Source organism: Anomalospiza imberbis, chromosome 4 (assembly GCF_031753505.1).
Source record: "Anomalospiza imberbis isolate Cuckoo-Finch-1a 21T00152 chromosome 4, ASM3175350v1, whole genome shotgun sequence".
In the NCBI taxonomy this organism is placed as follows: domain Eukaryota; kingdom Metazoa; phylum Chordata; class Aves; order Passeriformes; family Viduidae; genus Anomalospiza; species Anomalospiza imberbis.
In genome coordinates, this window is record NC_089684.1 from 9062892 (window position 1) to 9082480 (window position 19589).

At 34.6% G+C, this 19589-nt stretch overlaps 1 protein-coding gene and 1 long non-coding RNA gene across 11 annotated transcripts in view; one reads left to right on the top strand and one right to left on the bottom strand.

Annotated features, from left to right (window-relative positions):
- The window catches only part of WDR17 (WD repeat domain 17), a 59377-nt gene that overhangs the window by 25561 nt on the left and 14227 nt on the right, over positions 1-19589 (bottom strand). For 4 of the 10 annotated variants that reach the window (XM_068187048.1, XM_068187044.1, XM_068187045.1 and 1 more), the window contains 8 exons: positions 14449-14577; positions 13319-13502; positions 11330-11560; positions 8016-8267; positions 7141-7263; positions 6629-6816; positions 5177-5345; positions 3116-3207 (listed from right to left, as the gene is read on the bottom strand). In XM_068187048.1, the coding sequence (XP_068043149.1) occupies positions 3116-3207; positions 5177-5345; positions 6629-6816; positions 7141-7263; positions 8016-8267; positions 11330-11560; positions 13319-13502; positions 14449-14571 (1362 nt within the window). In that variant the 5' untranslated portion in view covers positions 14572-14577. Of the gene's footprint in view, positions 1-3115; positions 3208-5176; positions 5346-6628; positions 6817-7140; positions 7264-8015; positions 8268-11329; positions 11561-13318; positions 13503-14448; positions 14578-15341; positions 15479-16725; positions 16751-18170; positions 18506-19589 lie in introns of those variants that run through there. The other 6 variants (XR_010998060.1, XM_068187041.1, XM_068187042.1 and 3 more) reach the window with 6 other exon arrangements.
- LOC137472200 (uncharacterized) lies at positions 6815-9526 on the top strand. Its single transcript, XR_010998062.1, has 2 exons — positions 6815-7023; positions 9303-9526. It is a non-coding gene; the product is annotated as an uncharacterized lncRNA (long non-coding RNA).

Consider the following 19589-nt stretch of genomic DNA (forward strand, 5'->3'; position numbering starts at 1 on the left):
TCTTGTGGGGCACTTTAACTACCCTCACATATGCTGGAGAATCAACACAGTGAAGAACAAACAGTCCAAGAGGTTCCTGGAAAATGTTAATGACAATTTCCTGATAGTGTATGATCCCACAAGGAATCAATCATGTGCTGCTTGAATCTCATACTAACAAACAGGGAAAGCCTTGTGGGAGATGTGAAGGTTGGGGGCAACCTTGGCTGTAGTGACCATTGAGACTGTGGAGTTCAGCATCAGGCAAGGTGGAAGCAGGGCAGCAAGTAAGATACAATCATGGACTTCAGCAGAGCTACCTTTAGTCTCTTCAGGGATTTTCTTTGAACAGTTCCATGGGAACACACCTTGCAGGGAAAAAGGGTCAAAGAGAACCAGTTGATATTCAAGGATCACTTCCTTGAGGCTCAAGAACAATGAACCCCGATGAGCAAGAAACTGGGGAAAGGGGGCAAGATATCTTCATGGATGACCAAGGAACTTCTGTCATTACTTAAGCGCACATAGGAAAAGCACAGGAGATAGAAGCAGGGTCAGGCCACTTGGAATTAATACAGAGAGTTTGGCAGAATAAGTAGAAATGAGATAAGGAAGACAAAGGCTCATCTGGAATTAAATCTGGCCAAGGGTGTCAAGGACAACAAGTAGTGCTTCTTCAACTCCATTAATAACAAAAGGAAAACCAAGGATAATGTAGGCCCATTAATAAATGGAGGGGGGACCCTGGTAGCAGAGGATGCAGAAAAGGCAGAGTTATTGAACACCTTCTTTACAACAGTCTTTACTGACAGAACCAGATCTCAGGAATCTCTGACTCAAGGGACCAGCATAGAAGAATGCTGGAAGGAAGACTTTCCCTTGATCAAGATGAACTTGGTTAGAGAACACACAGACAAACTTGACATCCACAGGTCCATGGGCCGTGACAGGATGCATCCACAAATGCTGGAAGAGTACCACCACATTGAGGCTGCTCACGGTCATCTTTGAAAAGCTGTGGAGAAGCAATCAGGAGAAGTGTCTGAGGTGAGGACTGTAAGAAAGCAAATGTCACTCCAGTCTTCAAAAAGAAAGAGGAAGACCCAGGGAAATAGCCAATTAGCCTCACCTCAATGGATGATGAGGGGAGAGCAGTGCATATTGCCTACCTTGACTTCAGCAAGAATTTCAACACTGTCTCTGACAAAGTCCTCATAGTCAAACTCAGGAAGTGTGGACTGGGTGAGTGGACAGTGAGGTGGATTGAGAACTAGCTGAACAGCAGATCCCAGAAGGTTGTAATCAGTGGAACAGGGTCTAGTTGGAGGCCTGTCACCAGTGGTGGCCCTCAAGATTCAATATCAGTCCCAGAATTGTTTAGCTTGTTCATCAATGACTTGATGAAGGGGCAGATGCCTCCTCAGCAAGTTGACTGATGACACAAAGCTGGGAGGAGAGGCCGATACCCCAGAGTGCTGTGCAGTCCTTCAGAGGGACCTTGGCAGGTTGGAGAGATGGGCAGAGAGGAACCAGTGAAATTCCGCAAAGGCAAATGCAGGGTCCGGCACCTGGGAAAGAATAAACTCATGTACCAGCAAAGGCTGGGGCTGATCCGCTGGAAAGCGGCTCTGTGGAGAAGGTCCTGGGAGTTCTGGTGGACACCAAGCTGTCCATGAGCCAGCAGTGTGACCTGGGGTGCAAGAGGCCAACGGTGTCCTGGGGTGCATTAGGAAGAGCATTCCAGCAGGGCAACAGAGGTGATCCTACTCTTCTACTCTGCCCTGGTGAGGAATAACTGGAGTATTGTGCCCAGTTCTGTCCTCCTCAGTATAAGAGAGATATGGAACTTGTGGAGAGGGTCCAATAGGAGTCAACAAAAATTATTTCTCTTACAGGAAAAGACTGAGAGAGCTGGGCCTATTCAGTCTTGAGAAGTCACAGTTGAGAGGTGATAATCAATGTCTGTCAGTATCTGATGGGAGCATGCCAAAAGGATGGAGCCAGGCTCTGCTCAGTGGTACCAAGCAAGAGGCAATGGGCAGAGTCTGATGCACAGGAAGTTCCAAATGAACATGAAAAAGAACTTCTCTATTGTATAAGTGACCAAGCACTGGAACAGATTGTCCTGAGAGGTTGGGGAATCTCCCTCTCTGGAGATATTCCAGAACCATCTGGATGCAATCCTGTACAAAGTGTTCTAGGATGACCCTGCTTGAGCAGGGAGGTTCGACCAGATGACTCCCTGTTGTCCCTTCCAGTGTTAATCATTCAGTGATTCTGAATAAAGGTTAGTTACTTGTTGGAATAATGAAGTATATGGGCATGAAAAATTGTGGTATGAGAAAACTTAATTAGGACGTGTATCAGGACCAGTATTACAGAAAAGTATTTAGTAGCACAAATGCCAATATCAATATTAGAATGCCAGAACTCCTGAAGGTAGGTATATTTACTTTCTGCTTGTGCCTCTCCTCATTCTCCCACCTCTTTTCTTAAAGAGCATCCCCTGTACATTGATGCAGATCTTATACTTAAATTATTATGTTTTATAATCTGTAGACCACAGCTATATACTGGGAATACATAAAATAGTGCAAAATACTACAGCATAGTATTACACAACTCCTTCCGCCAATAAAAATTATGCTACTATTTCAGGACTTAAAAATGCCTGGATAAATTTCAGGTAATACAAGGCAAGCCACTAAATGAGTCATACTGCTTAATGTGCTGCAAAATGGAGCTTTATTGATCTAGACTTCAGGTACTGAAAGTTTTTTTTGGCCCTTATGTTTGAAAATACAGAAGACAGTTTTCATTTTGATGCTGAGTCTGTATGTCCATATATATTTACACAGTTAAGGAATCAGCAATGCTTTTTACATGTATCCCTACAAGATGAATTTTAAGATAACAGAGTCCATCTGATGATTCACCACTCTCATATCACAAATCCAGTCTGAGGAAGTAAAAATACTTCTGTCACACATGTAAACTGTCACCAACATAACTCCATAGATTTTTATACCATAGCACCTTTTAAATAAGTACTTTGGCCATCTCTATTTATGGACAATACAGGGAATGACTAACTTACATTTCATATAGACAAAAAAAAGTAGTAATCTCATTTTACCTCACTGAATCTGGTTATCATTTTGCCTTTTCGAACATCCCAGATAAAGCCACCATTTCTGGATGTTCCACCCGCTATGCAGTTCAAATTTCCTTTAAAGAGAGATGTTTGTAGAATATTACAACAATTATAAAATCACAATATTATTTGACAGTGGTTCTACTTTAAATTGAAGAAATGTAATATGAACATAAGATATCAATGGTACATGAACATGAATTTTCCATATTTTAAGGCCAGCATTTGCTACTAAGTCACAAACATCAATTTCAGTGAAAGCCTGACCTGTTTTTCTACATTCCTGTTTTGAGGAATGGTCAAATAAAAATTGTTTTCATGTAAAAAGGTGTCTTAATGCCTGCTAAAAGTCTTGCATGTAAGAAATTAACGATCATGATGCATATGACTCAAATTGAAAGAGAGGTAACCTCAGTGCTTCAAGCTTAAAGTTGTAGCAACTAGAGCATTTTCCTCTGAAGTTCCCTACATATAAAGGCAAATCATAAAAATGAGAGTGAACATTTCAAAGTATTTTGTTTCCTTAATCTTGCACCACTGCTGCACCTAAGACCATCAAGAATTTACCTGAATCCGTAACCACACTCTACAGGGTGGAAAATCTGAGTACAAAACTACAGTGAGAACCAGAAAATTCAATTCAGGTCTAATCCAAAAGCCACCAAATTCTTCTCACCACAGCGACTGTCTATCCCAATATAGCTATGCTTTTCATTAAATAGCAGATTTATAGGAAAGTTTTGACTGTTATTTTATTCCAAGCTTCAGAGGCAGAAAAGACAATCTATGCAGGAGGAATCTAGCAAGGTAAATATATAAAATGGGAATAAACTCAGGTAGGAGGAGAATGATGGGGGAGAAAAAAGAAAAAGAAGCAATCACTTTTTTCAAAGGTCTTCTGAGACCAAACAAATAGTGGCATGCATTAGATTATATATTAAGAACAAAGCACAAGGCAGATAGGAAATGTTTGGGAGCAAGGCGCAAGAAGCACCAAAAGTTCTGGCTGGGAGGGACAGAAGTTTTTGGACAGGGTGCTAAAGAACAAAGCTGAAGCATGTACTTTCAAATTACTTTGTTTTTCTTTAAAAAACAAACAAACAAACCCCAAAAACCAAAAGCAACAAACCCACACCCCACCTGCAGCAAACAAAATATTCATTCAGTGTGAGATACAACTGCAAATTGAATTTAAACTTCAAAATTAAATAACCAAGCATAAGCACTGTATTTCATATTGCTATGATTTCCATATAGCAAGACAAATTATTTGTGAAGAGGAATATAATTTGCAAGAGACTCTCTGAAATTAAAAAGTGCAAATTTATTTCACATATGCAGACTACATTAAGCTTCCCATCACAATATCTTTCTTCTGTCAGCTATTATTTCTTAAGAGTTTAAAAGTGCAGGTGAGAACAGAGAGATGAATTATTTAGATTTTTAAAAAATACATCTGCTGTCCAATGAAAAAAAACACAACAGGGAAGTCAACATTTTGTCAACTATTGACATCTATCAGAAGTGTATTTCCAGGTACACCAAAGAGGGTTACAGAACAACTTTGTAAACAAAATTTCCCAGTGAGTCCAGTGATTTGTCTAAGTGGATGCTTTGCAGAAAAGACACTTCATATTCTAATAAGGTTAAAGCAGAGTTCTTCAGTGATTAGACTCCTACACAAAGAAGGACGAAAAAGAGCTAAATACATATCTTCCACTATTTCAGCATAAAATATAATCTGAATTCCTTTAGCTGCTCCTCATGCAAAGCAAGACATTTTGTCATTTGCATAATACCATGTTAGAAATGTTCTGGAGTTTTTCCTCCCTCCATTCTGAGTATGAAATACTGGGAGCATTGCTCAGAAGGGTAAGCTTCAACAAGGTCTGAAGCATTGCATTCTGCTGGTTTCACAGATAATTAAGTTTTGTTTAAACCTTAGAAGATGCCTTTCTCTATAAAATTAATACTTTTATATGACAAATTATGCAGTCAATGCTAATTCAAAGACCATTTAGACACACAGCAAAATATTCTTACCTGGAGCCCAAGAAATGGAATAAATAACCCCCTCATTACCAGGAGATGTATAAACCGCTGATAAAGTATTTATGTCCCAAACTTTTATTGTGCCATCAAATGAAGCTGTAGCAAGAAGATCAGGGTTATCAGGTTTGAATTTGCAATCAAAGATGGTCTCAACATGTCCCTTAAATGAAACAAATATTTAATCCATTTTTATTACATTTTATTTTCTTCATTAGTCCAACTCTAGAACAAACTTTAAAATACATTGTATTTAATTTAATTGTCAGGTCAATTAAGAGTTCCAAAACCCCTTTATATTTAGGCTTATCAGTCAAAATTAAAAGGCATAAAATAACTTGGACTCTAACATGCTCTTTCATAGATTATTATTAAAATCAAAAAAATTCTTTCCTGAAACCACAGGGTACACAATGCCAGGAACTTGTTAGCATTTTGTGTTAGAACCATGTTGCTAAAAAAACTGAATTAAAAACAAAGCAAAAAAAACCAACTTATTTTTTTAAAATAGGAACAGTTTTTCCCTTTTGGTAAAAGGTACCTGACTGAAAAAATAAAGCTCTCTATGATGAACGTGTTCTACAAGTTGTCTAGTACCCCACTGAATATTCTGTGTTTCTGCATACAGTCTATGCTCTATTGCAGTTTAAACATCAATCTATTAGAGTTTTAATGTATCAATCGGTTGTTTTCCAAGACATGCATCTGTAGAATCTAAGTTGATAGATATATGAAACACAAGTATTCTTGTGTAAGAATTCTTTTCAAGCCTCAGTTGCTTTATAGGACCATACCCAATAAAAATGGAAAGAGAAAACCAACCAGCAACCTCTATTCAAATGCATATAGGAGTACAGCTGAAAATTATTTGGGTTTTGTTTGTTTGAGGTTTTTTGTCAGTGAAAAGGGAACTTGGAAAGAGAAAAAGAAAAATATCCTCAAGAACCTCAATAATCTAAAGCCTGGTGAAGAAAAGTGTCATCTGATATATGTTAAACCTATTTCTGAATTTCAGCTTCAAAGAAAATTTAATAATTCAGTCTTTGTAATGTTAAACTGAGTGCATTCAGCATATAGCTCTCTGATTAGACTCAAATTTTTATTCCGAATTACAGAAAACCCATCAGAGAAAATTTCTGAGAAGGCCATCAAACTAAAAATTCAGTTAAAAATAATAAAAAAAACCTAAAAACAAGTCTGTAGGTCTTTATTTCAGGTTTAAAAAAAAAAAACTGTCAGAATACTTCCAACAGAATTCAGTAATTTCCAATAAAAGATTACTTTAAACTTCAGAACTGTCATTTTGTTTTCTAGAATTTTGGGTTCTTTTTAACAATAGAAACTGCTCTACAGTACTGCAAAGATTTCATTCACCAGTTTTTTGCTGTTAGAAGAAAGTGCATAAGCCAAATAAACTCTCTATTCAAAGACAGAGATGAACCATACCAAATCTCTAAGGAAATCCCACTTTTTGGCTCCCATGTCATAAAGCCCCACTCCACCATCCATGAAGCAACAGACGGCATGACCAGGAGGAAGAGAAAATGCTTGGTTTTGGGTTAAAGTTGGAGGAGGAACAGCCTCACTTGTTGAAGATGTATGGTGATTTTTAGTAGGATATTGTGATGAACATGCTTAATAATATAAAGCAAAAGACAAAGAGAGAAGATTATTTCTTATTTCAGTAATAAGTGAAATGATAAAGAGTAAAATGCTTGTATTCTAATGAGATTTAAAACAAAAGAAATGGAGAATTCCTGTATGAAGCCTGGCCTAATAAAGAAGGACCTTATAAAGTACTTCATCTTTTATGCATTTGTCTAATCCACTAGCAGCAGAAGGTACTTTAATTAAGAAGTAAATAGCTGACCAAAACTACAGAAATTGATCTGGACTCATAAATAAGATTTTCTTAAGTTGCAGCCATCACAATGAAAAACAATCAAAGTTTCACTTACACTTTTTTTTTGGAGGAGAATTTAGCACATGCAAGCCATGGAAACCAGTTTGCTTCAATTTAAAATTATCTATAGGTGTTGTACGTGAAACATTCCAAACACGTAACACACCGACCTGAGAATCTGTGGTTTAAGAAAACAAAACAAAACACAGAGGTATGTGGTTTGAGGACTGATTTATACAAAAATACAGCAGTGAATTAAACTTCAAGTCCTAAGAATAATTTTTAAGCAGGCACCATTAACTCCATAGAATCATAGAATAGTTAGGGCTGGAGGGAACCTCTGGAGATCATCTAGTGTAACATCCATGGCATCCTATTTATCCTCCATCATGGCCATATTACTATTAACAACAAACATTATTAACATTAGCTATTTAAACACAGATAAATTCTACTTCTCTTTTTATAAAATATTCTGCCAGTCTTAATTTCTTTATTCATTAGTTCAACCTGAGCCATAATGTCTATGGTGTAGAAAAGAGGCAGGAATTTGATTCTTTTCTTCTTTTAATTTTTTAAATCTTTGAAGTGACATCAATTAGTACAATGCATTTTTATTCCTATTCCCAAAGGAATTAATATAATTTTTGCTAAAGCAAGCATGAAGAAAATATTATTTAGCATAAAAAATTGTAGAAAGTCACATATTTATATATTTATGTAGCTAATATTTTTAAAACATGAAAATACTGCTAAGTGTAGTTTTATTATTTTCTGGCTTTGTGTTATGGTCTTTTTTATGTACAATTAATGTATTCTTCTACTTGTAAAAATATTATGAAAAAGAAAAATCAAACTTGGAATATCAATTTTTGAAGACTCAGTCCTGTATTTGTTATCTTTGTATAAATTAGGAAATAAAAGCCTTACCTCCAGTTATAAACATTCCAGGTGCATTAGAAACCCAGGCTAAACACTGAACAGATGCTGCTGCACTGGGAAAACTAAAAGTTGTGATACAGGACAGACATTCAGAATCAACTAGTCGAATACCATTATGTAAATTAGCAACAAGAAGGTAATCAGTTGACAAAGGGTCCCACTCCAGAGCTGTAACTGGATCCTCTTCATCTGTTCCTTCAAGAGACTCTGGTCTTAAGACATGTTTCTGATTTTTAGAACCTTTAAAGTGCACAAGAAAACAGGTTATTTAAAAATTAAATCAAATACATACTTTCAATAGTTACAAGGTTGCCAAACATAATTTTTTCCTCTCTCCCTGAAATTTTCGCTAGCCTGCACACTTGTCTGCAGCAGTGAAATTAATGAAGCTATCTTGGCAATATTTGACTTTTTTTTGAGCATTACTTTTTCTATCAGATTTGACTTTATGTTTAATACAGCAGAAAAGAGAAACAGCTATCAGATTTATAAACATAATTTTATAGGAAAGGAAAGTATGTTAAATCATATATATTGTTCTAAGAATTTCTGTGAGTAAGGGTCTGCAGCACAGCATAAAATACAAGTCATTTGAGTGTAAGTAAATCTTCACACCACAGCATATACAGGCAAAATAAAGGCAGTAAGAACCAGACACTGTGGCAGTAAAGGCTTATTCTGAAGAACTGCCTTTAGACTTTTTTCTTCTTTAAAACTTTGTGTGCAGGTATGAAGTGTTTACAGATTCTATAGCCAAAACAGACCATTAAGTATCTAGTCTGACATCCACAAAAAAGATGACGTTTCACTTGATGACCCATATTATCAAAAGCCACATTTTTTAAATATCATATTTATCCCCAACTTTTTATTTTTACAGAGATGAATCTCAGTTGTATAAGACAGAGTACAGTCCAAATGAAATAGATCTGTATTTTTGAAGTTGTGATCTTATAACAAAAAAAAAAAAAATACTGCTTTTCTAGAAATAAGGAACTGACACCTTCCATTATTCATCTTCAATCTCATTTTCAGTTTTAGTACTGGTTCAAAAACATTACATCCAAGGCAACTTTCTAAAATCAGGTACCAGAAATGGGAGAAATAATTTAAGACTGCACAACAAGTAACAGGATAAACCAATTTTTTGATTCCATTTTTTTTCACTCTTCTGAAGCATTGGGAATAACCGCAGAAGTATGATAATTGCTTTAATTTGCCAAAAACTTGAGAATTCCCACTTTTTAAAAACAATGTTCCCTGCTTACATTACAGGTCACCTTTTTGTTTTACTGCAAATCAACACTGAAATAAAAAACAAAAACAGACAACAAAGCAGAATTGTCATTTTTCAGTTAGCTATACAAGAACTAAAAACCAGAAGTCCTTGAGGGACTGAAGCCATCCATTTTCAAACACTTCAGCCCCAAAAAAGCACAACCACGTGGTGGAAGAGTATAAGAGAGTATCTATATAGGAGTCATTCAGTTTTACCTGTGTTTCAAAAAGAATCTAAAAGCAAACTTCATGAAAACCCTAACTGTTAAATTTTGTTTTCCTTTAAAAGAAGACATGAACAGTATGAATCATGCAACTGAGTCACAAGACATTTAAGTAAGCTGTGCTTATTTTGAAAACAAGTGAAAGGGAAAACATTTGGCTCTATATAACTGCATTGAACCTCCCTAAGAATTGGGTATTAATCTTATATTCTTGCATATATTTTCTTTATGTATCTAATTATGTATCAGAACTAAATATTCTGATACATTAATGCATAGTCTAGAGTTAATAAGAAAGAAAATACAGCCATGGGAGAGAAAACTAAGTAGGTAACAACAATTAAAAAAAACATTGTGTAGTCTGCTACTTATGCAGAAGATTTTCACCCAGCTGCATATAAACTTTTAAATGTTATTTCTCTGTTGGAAATGAAGAATCTTATGTATGCTGAGAACAGAAAACAACTTATATATTTTTTAATAAAGATGTGTAATATTACAATAATAAAGAAAACTATCCTAAATACAGAGAAAGGCAGCATTCCTGTGATAATTGTATCTAAATTTTGGGTTGATGCAAATAGTTTTATCCCCAACAGTAATAATTTTCCTTAAACAATTTTTTTACAGCAACTTGAATTGTGGTACATACAAAACTACCATTTTGTATGTAGGGCCTAGATTTTTTGCCCTATATTCTATTTTCATTTGCAGAACATAATTCTGATATTCTAAATACTTTTCCTATTATTTCTGTTTCATATTCAAATAATTTTAGACAGACTTCATGAAAAGTATCAGTCTAATAAATACTTAGATGTTATCATATTAAAATTTATTTCCTTTTCCCAACATCAGTGCTAATTCAGTCAGCAAGAAGCAAGGGAATCTATTCTCTGTGACATCCTCTGTGACAGCTTAGTAGAGTAAACTGAAGGAAAATAAATTTTGCATGGCTGTTGGAGAACCACTCTATGTAAAATTAACACATTATTTAAAGAACAGTTTTGCTCAGAAAGTTGAAAATCAATTTTTATTCAAGGAAAAAGCAGTCAGGAAAAAAGTCATATAGTCAGCCTAATACAGATATCTGTCTTTGAAGAAAACTATGAAAACAAGTGAAATTTTACCTTCAAATGAACTTATCAACATGACACCATTTTAGCAGAGAACTAGACTATTTATAAAGTATGCACAAATGTGTGTGGTGGATTTCAGGCCAAAAAAGGTAAATATTTTCCCATCTACCCTTTGACAGTACAGAACCATGAAGCTAATATTAAGTATGACATGAGATTCTACCTATAAAATTGCAGAGGATTCTAGAATATGAAACAGAGGACTCCAGAACAAATGCAAAAGTAGGGAAGTAAACAAGTCTTCAAGTCTTTCCATTCAGAAAAATACACTTGCAGGAAAATATAGTTCAGTAGAAGACTTGTTCAGAAACAAGTCTTCAAGTCTTTCCATTCAGAAAAATACACTTGCAGGAAAATATAGTTCAGTAGAAGATCATGGCTGTTACAATTTTCAAAAAAAAAGTGTTTACTGCAGTTGTGAAAAAAATGCAGTCTTATTTTGGTCACAAAAGGCAGGAGACATAAAGAAAATTATCTGAATTCTTTATGTAAGAAAACATATTTTGTGTTATGAAAGGAATAGGAATATTATGAATCAAGAACAATGTTTTGTATGTACTTACATTATGAAATCTAATTTTAAAAAGTGAAGAATTACATGCATATGGAGAAACAAGAGATACATATATAAAACTAAATATTTTGTCATATGAGTTTTTACCTGGTTGAAAAATAGATAGGCTTCCATCAGTATGTCCAAATACCACCTTTCCTTTTTTCTTTGGATGCCATCTAAACAGACTGATATCTGACAAGAAACTATGTGCTTCTCTATGCACAGTTACCCCGCTGTCAGGTCCTGAGATAGTCCAAATGTACAGTGGACCTCTGTGGGACACAAATGCAACTGCATCACCTGCACTCCAGCACCAGCCAAGGGATGCAGGAATTCCTGAAACATACAGGTAAACCTTATAAGAACCAGGACACAAAATTCACTGTAGTATTCCTTGATCCAGTATCAGTAATTGTCTTGAAAAAACAGTAGAAATAATTTTTCTACATAGAAATTGCTAGACTGAAATTTAGAGAAGTGTGTAAACATCTTACAGTGTAAAAGTAAACTAGACTTCCAGAGGTAGAAAGTAAAATAATTTCTCAAATTACTTTTATGCTACTTTGATGGGCTGTATTTCATAATATCTATAATTCTTCAGTGCCAAAGAGAATCACACATTTGAAAGAGGATAAGCCTGATCCTGCAAACGATACTTTCATTCATTCAGAATTTCATTCTCTACTATGTTTCGCTGTAAGTTATTTACTACTAAGATAGTAAAATACTGAGAATTTCAAAATGCCTATTTTAGCAAAATACAATGAAATTTAGAGATAAATCTAACAGAAGCAGTTATTTGTGACAAAATTTGAAAGCTAGTTCCATAATAAAAGGGAACTCTCAATAGCTTTCTTCTGGATACATGACAGTTTTAATTCCGTTGTCCAATACCTAACTGTAGGCAGTTCCATTTAAGAATTTTGATCTTAATATCTCCAACCCTCATAATCCTCATAACTCAATAATGTGTGCCTGAAGGAATAAAAGACAGTAAGACAAATTCCTCAAGCTGAAAACTTAAAACTGTATTTAGACACTTTTATATAGCAGTGTAAAAGGGACTAAAAGAGAAAGCAATAGAAGGTTTAAACACATTATCCTAATTTAGTTTCTAAAAATATTAAAATGGCAATAACATTTCTTCATGTGTAGTCACTGGCTAAAGTAGATTTTTAAACAAGCCATGTACTGAAAAATCAGGACCAGCATTTCTATTTATGCATAAACTGATACAATATTTCTTTTGAAATAGATTAAATCACTGTGGAGTTTTCTTTTGCATGATATGCAAGATATAAAAGATTTCCAGAGGTATCCCTAAATGCTCTGAAGAGAACAGAGTAGGGAGTCCCAAAATAGCTTATTAGCTCCTGAGATTCTAACTGTTTGGTTTGCACCCACTTTCCAAGAATGAAAACGCAGGAGTCAAGGACACCTGATGAGATTGACTGTAAGAACAGAAATACAGTTACTGGTTTTGACTAAATGGCATAAATCAGAACTGGGCACGGAAATATAACTGTAACACAGATGCTTAACCCCCTAGACTTGTAATAAAATCTCCAGCAGTTTCAAGGCCTGAGACAAGATTCAGGTAGACAAGGATTAGGGTATTTAAACAAAAGCTGTTTTTCAAATTCACTGATGATTTATACTTAAATCTGTTAAAGCTACCTTTTATTTGCTTTCACTTAGCTAAAGTCATTGTGAAATTTATTATTTTAAATTTTAATTGTTTATGATGAAAATAATGTTGGTTTTAGGATTTTTTTTCTCCCCTGCTCAACAAAAAATCACTAGCAAAGTTAATTCTTGAACTGGTTATGTTCTTTAGAGAAAAAGAATAATGTCTTTCTTTACCAAATACAAGATGGTTGAAGGCAATTTACTCAAACACACTATCATTTTTTTCTAGAATGAACTGCAACAAATCTGACAAGAATATTGTCATATTATGTTAGGCAATTATTATTGTGTTAGGCAATTGTTAAAACTCCAACCTACCAACTATAGAGTTTACATTACATCAAGTATTTGTCATATCCATGGATCAAGCTGTATGGATAAAACAGATCTCCATGTCTAAAATACCTTTTGTATTGTCCAGCTTGGCCACAACTTTCTGTTCATTCACATTCCAAATGATCACTAAACTATCTGCACTGGCACTTGCAAACACGTCAGGGTTGTGGGGACACCAAGATATGGCTGTGATTGTCTTCTTGTGCTCAGACATAATGGCATGGAGCTTGAATTCATTGTAACGGTGATCCAGCTAAACAAATAGTAAAATTCATTTTAGAAATACATTTTTTGTTAACTTTATATACCTCTGGGTTGGAGAATAATTCATATAACAGTATTAGACTTATGGATTAATTTATAGTGTGCTTAGCTATTGCCAGTACCTCACATCTCAATAAAATAAATTCTCATACATTTGACTTGGAAAGAAAGGTTGCCCAATATCCACCTATCAAAAAAACAGTTTTATGTCTATATTCCTGCCACTTAAAATTATTATATTTCATTTAGAAGTGTACTTAAACAATGCTAAAATGCTTTATTTATAAGCATAGTAACAATCATTTAATAATCTCCAAGGGGGTAAACAGGAAAGAATATAAAAATTAGTTTGAAATCCATCTCATTTTTTAAATTACTTAGACCAGTTAAAAACATATATTTAAAAAAAAGCCCAAACATGACACATTTTAATCCTACTACCTGTATAACTCTTAAAATTAAAGTAAGGACATCCTTTATTTCCTCACATATGTCTCAATCGGAAAATTTGGAAAATTCTGTATCACGGCATTTCTGGCTTTTAGTTAGGTGTTGATGTATAACAACTGCAAACTTCAGAAGACCACAGTGCTGAGGTGTTTGGGCTCCAAATTAAAGAAAGGTGAGTCACTGATTCCACAACTTTGAACCATTTTAATCCTCTGTGCAAAAGACTCTTTTATACTACAGTTTCAAATGGAATTGTGGAATTCGTTTCTCCCTCAGAAGCCAGTCTTCTATCACTGAACTTCACTCATCTCAAATGTTCACTGCACTGTCTTCTAAAAATAATTATTGATACACACAACTTCAAGGGTATCTCAGCAGCAACCATACTTGCAAAAGCACTGCAGAAACATTTGTTGAAAGGATTCAAAGTGACATCAACAACAATGTAAAAGTGAAACTAATCTGATAAACAAGAATAATCTTACCTGATAAATATAAACAGCAAGGGTAGCACAGTAGGCAAATCTGTCCCCACTAGCGGCACATATATCCTTGTTCCATGGCTGACATCCAGCAGCTAAAAGTCCCACTTGTTTCACATGTGACATTTTTGCCTTTAGAACAGAAATTCATTAGACTGCAATATGACAGAATATTAAAGGATGGAATAATACATTTTTGTTCCCATAAATAATTTATAAATGTCTACTTTAAAAATATAACTCGCCTGAGATACAAATGAATGTATCCAAAATAAATACAAGTAGATGTTCAGAGGCTTCAGTGCCACACAAGAAAGGGTGCCTAATACCATTCACAACAATCCAGTTGGAAGAAAAGGGGGGCGGGGGATCGCACCCATAAAAACTTGGAATAGTTCTTGATTTGTACCATCTGAAACTGTTCATCATGTCCATTTTCTTCTGTGGTCTGGTTCAATACTTTCTCTATTACAGTTTAATGCTTCCTCTGCTCTCCCATTCTTCTCCCACTGACATCCAGACAAAATAAACCATATACTAATAGTTTTAACTAAAACTGACATGTAGAAAGGTTCTTCAAACCACTTGCATAGAACAACTCTTTATCATATAATCCTCCTTATTATCATTTTTTCTGGAGAAGCTTTCTAAATTCTCTTAATAATTACTGTTTAACAAAAACATTGAAGTGAGCTGTGAAAAATCAAAAGCAAAGCTTAGGGTAACATTACTGAACAGCAAACTATGCTTTCTCTGTCCAGAACAAGTCTCACAGTACCAGCTGTGCTCAGAGTGAGAAAATGGACTTCAACATAAAAATGCAAGAAAAGCTTTGCTGGGCCAGACCAACAATTTACCTAACCTCCATTTCATTCCAGATAATGTCAACATATTACCTAGTAACAGAATGTCTTAGGGTCACATTTATGCTGTGGATAGATTAATGGACTGAAGGACATTAGGTGGAAAAATATTATATGGAATATGGAGGATGACATCTTTAGGTCAAAGAGCTAAGACTATAATCCTGAAAGAGAAGGAGAGCTATGTTATGTTTACCAAGTGTTAGGTACCATTTCAAGCTCCACAAAGGAAAGGGAATTAATGAGAAATGGAACTTCAAAAGCAATCAAGCATTTTGAGGCAGCAACTGTTGATGAAGTACAAGGGTTGGTTACTCAATGCATTGCTGTGTAACAGTTTAGCACAGATATGTTGCTGTAGATCAGTCTTGACCTACTTGATGTGAAAGGTATAGAGGGGGAAATATTCTTCTGTATGACAGTAGTATTAAGGCACATACAGAAAAAACTTTATACAGGTATTGCAGTAGTGATCTACAGTAACCAAATGAACCTACTGGTCACTATCAACTAAAAACTGGTTGCCAGTTTTGGTTATCAAAATTTTATTTTAATGCATTTATACTAGGGATAAAAAAAAAAGTTGAATGATTAATTTTATTTTAAATATTTCTCTTCTGTTTGGTGTATCTGCTTGGCAGGTAAACTAATGAATAATTATAGGTAGCAAATTTCATAACATCATGTTTCTCTCACTTTGGAAAGTGTGAAAGAAAAAGAAAATAATTGAGAGTGACTTATTTTGCAGGATTCTTTAGCAGAAGATCAGGATCAGTTGAATGTTTGAGACCATCTCAAAGATACCACTGACCGTAGTGAAAGTACTTAAACATTCTGAGTGAGTACCAAACTACTGAAGGAAATGAAAGGCTCACATGTAACCTTTGAAAATTTTGGTAAAAAAGACTGCAACAGCAGAAAAGAAATATACAGAAAATCAAGTTACAAGATATAGCTTTGTTGCAGACTAGGGCTTTGGCTATTAGACTTCCTTTCTGTCTGTCAATAATATTTATTCTTCTGACTTCTGCAGCAAATTAGAGATTCCAGAGAGAACATTTCTATAAATTGCATAATCTTGCAGCTTCTTTGCAATCCATCTCATGTTCTAAATTATATGAGTTCCCCAGAGAGAAATTTATCTAATTATTTAAAGAATCATTATCATCAAGTGGCAAAAATAGCCTCTAAATTTCTAGTGTTCTTTTACTGTTCAGTAAAATAACAAATTCCAGAGGTCCCTTCTGTGCTATTAAAGTGCAAATCACATATGCAGAGAAATAATTTGATTTGGGGCATTCAGAACAGACTTCTTCTAGTTCCCATGAAAAAATAACTGGCACCATTAACAACCACTTTTACTGAAATTAAAGTCCTCCAGCTGATTAGATAACTATTTCAGGAAAGCACAGAATACTCGGAACTAGAAATTTTGGGTTCTGCTATTGACTCCAGGGAAAACAATGGTTAAAACTCTAGGTGTGTCAGCAAACTGATAAGGAACTGAAAAAAAAAAGCCATGGTGAAGGAGGAGAGAATTAGCTGTAAAATATTAGATTATCATAGGTTCAGTTTGCAGGTTTACCAGCTGAAAACCACCATGTGAGATTGATAAAAATTCAACAACTATATCGAACCTAAGACAACACAAGCCTTTATTTCATAATAATAAAATATTTTTCTCACTTTGTACAGATACTCTTTTTTACCTTTTCATATGGGAGCTAAGAATTCGTGATTTATGAATTTTTAATCAGTAAGAAAATATTATTTAAGTCTTGTTTAATTTTCAATTTGATTACATGTAAAATTAATCGTAAAGCTAAGCTCTCTTACAGATGCTAAAACAGAATTGTACAGATTTTTCTTTCACAGTAAAAACAGATTTGTCTTGTCAGATTCTGCGTTAATCTCTATAAAAATTCTGCTAATAGATGAAATTTTTCAATTTTAGATGAAAAATGTTGCTTTGTAATATAGCATTATTTCACTGAGTTAATTCATGCTTAATAAGTATTCTTAAACTTTTGACTAGATTTTCCCAATTTAAGTATATGTAAAAAAGTTACATATATAATATATTCTGAGCTTTATTACAGAAAATAACTTGCATTTCATTTAGTAATATTTGTTGTTTAAAACTTGTTATCATTTCCTGCTCCTTGTAATGATATACCATTTTACAAGAGGACGCATTTGCCTTGAAATCCAGTATGATAGTATCTAGAAGAAGAAATGACAGTTGTGTGGAATACTGACTTGCTCTCTCATAATTATCATATCTTAAAGCAATTTCCTGCACATCTTTTCAAACATCATAGATTTCTGTCATGCATAATTAACAGAGTAAGCAGAGTATAAAAGAGAAAGATGTATTCATCAGAACAGCCTGAGTAAAATGACAAAAACATAGAAATGCAGCATAACTGAAAATATGCATGATTTCACACATGGTGCATTTTTATACAATGGAGATTTTTTATACTTTGTAAAAAAGTATTTTATTTTGAAATAAAGGATGTACAAGTAATAATATTTGACTCTTAAGTATACAATAAAAAAAGCCCTGTGCATATAAAAAACGTATACCACATTGGGAAAGCTAGCAGTGTGTGCTCACAGTTTCCAGGGAGATGAAGGAAAGAGGGAGGACAACAAAACACTTTCGTTTCAATTGGCAGAAGTAGCAACATTCTAGGTCCTTCCGTGTTGCTTAATATAAAAAAAAACCCCAACAACCAATCACATTAAACTGAAATTTGGTATATCATAAATATTATTTAAAAATAACAACTGAATTGACTAGATACATACCGTGGCTTTATATCAATAACTTAAAGATAAATGCCTAATAATCCCTACCTTAGCATAGGTATCATTTTTTGCAAAGCACTTCAGAATTTCCAAGTTCATTCCAATACCTTGCTGGTCCCAAAAACGGAAAATATTGTTCTCATTGTAGAATGAAATCACTTTACCTGACATATGGAGGAACTAAACCTTGATGTTCACAGAATAATGCAGTTACTACAGGATGAAGGAGAAAAGACTGAGTGTTGTGTCACACCACACACAAAACTGCAGTGCCAGTAGCCTGGCAACTGCAGCTCTTTAACAGGCACCATTTTAATTTTAATATAACTCCTTTTTCTCTGCTTCAGCTACTGAGTGTATTTCATTGCTCCCTGTATTTCCCAATTGCACTATGATAACACTTGTAGAATAATAATAGCTCTTTAAACCCATCACTTAACACTTTCATTATCAATACAGTGCTTGTATGTTACCAGTATCCATAAATGCTGAACCACCAAGCAGAAGCAACAACAGACGCTCACATGTGCTTTGATTATGGTCCATGTGGTGTATGACCTATCCAAATATGCAATATGGCATGCATGCATACAAAAGTGGATATAGAGTTGCCTTATGTCAATCAATATGCTTCGGTGTATACAAAGTGTAGTTTCTTAACAGCTACAACAGTAAAGTGCTAGTGTCCTTTGCTTCTGTTCACTCTATTGCTGTTATTTTCCATCAGGTTTGTCTCTTTTCTTATGTGGAAAGCTTGCTGTCACTCCTGTATGTTTGACATATAAAACTGTTATATCTCATCCAGACTACTGTCCCGAGGTACCAATATTTTTGTCAGCAAATCAATGATAACATAATAATTAGTAAGATCTTCAATGATATAAAGACATTATATCACATTATTTCTCCTTAAAACCATTGGGTACTTTTACCCATCTTTGGGAGGAAATCCATTGGAGATGAAAATGTCACCTGTGAACCATAAAGCTTCAAATTCATTACCCTATCCAGTGGGACCAGTTAGAAGCACCAGATAATAGACAATTGTTAAAAGCATGAAGGTCTTCAAACTTATGAAGAAATGTTGGCATGTCTGCAAGACAGAGCAGAAAATGACTTCTGACTGACAATGTATGCCTCAACAGCACTGAGACACATGTAAAAACACAAACACAATTAGCACTGGTGTTCTTCCAGTGGAGCTGGGAAACACCAAGCACATTATAGCCATGTTAGGAAATGAAATTCTCATTAATTTTTCCTGACCCATGAAATAAGGGTAATTGGAAATACTCTGGTATATATGGAAATACTACGGTATATATACAGCCTAAAAGCCAACAGATAACTTACAATATGAAAATTTTGACGAAACTAACAAAAGTTCTTCCTACTTTGGAATACTTCAAAATGCTAACCAATTTGCAGTCTTGATGTGGCTTACTAAATTGCAGTTATTAATGCAGG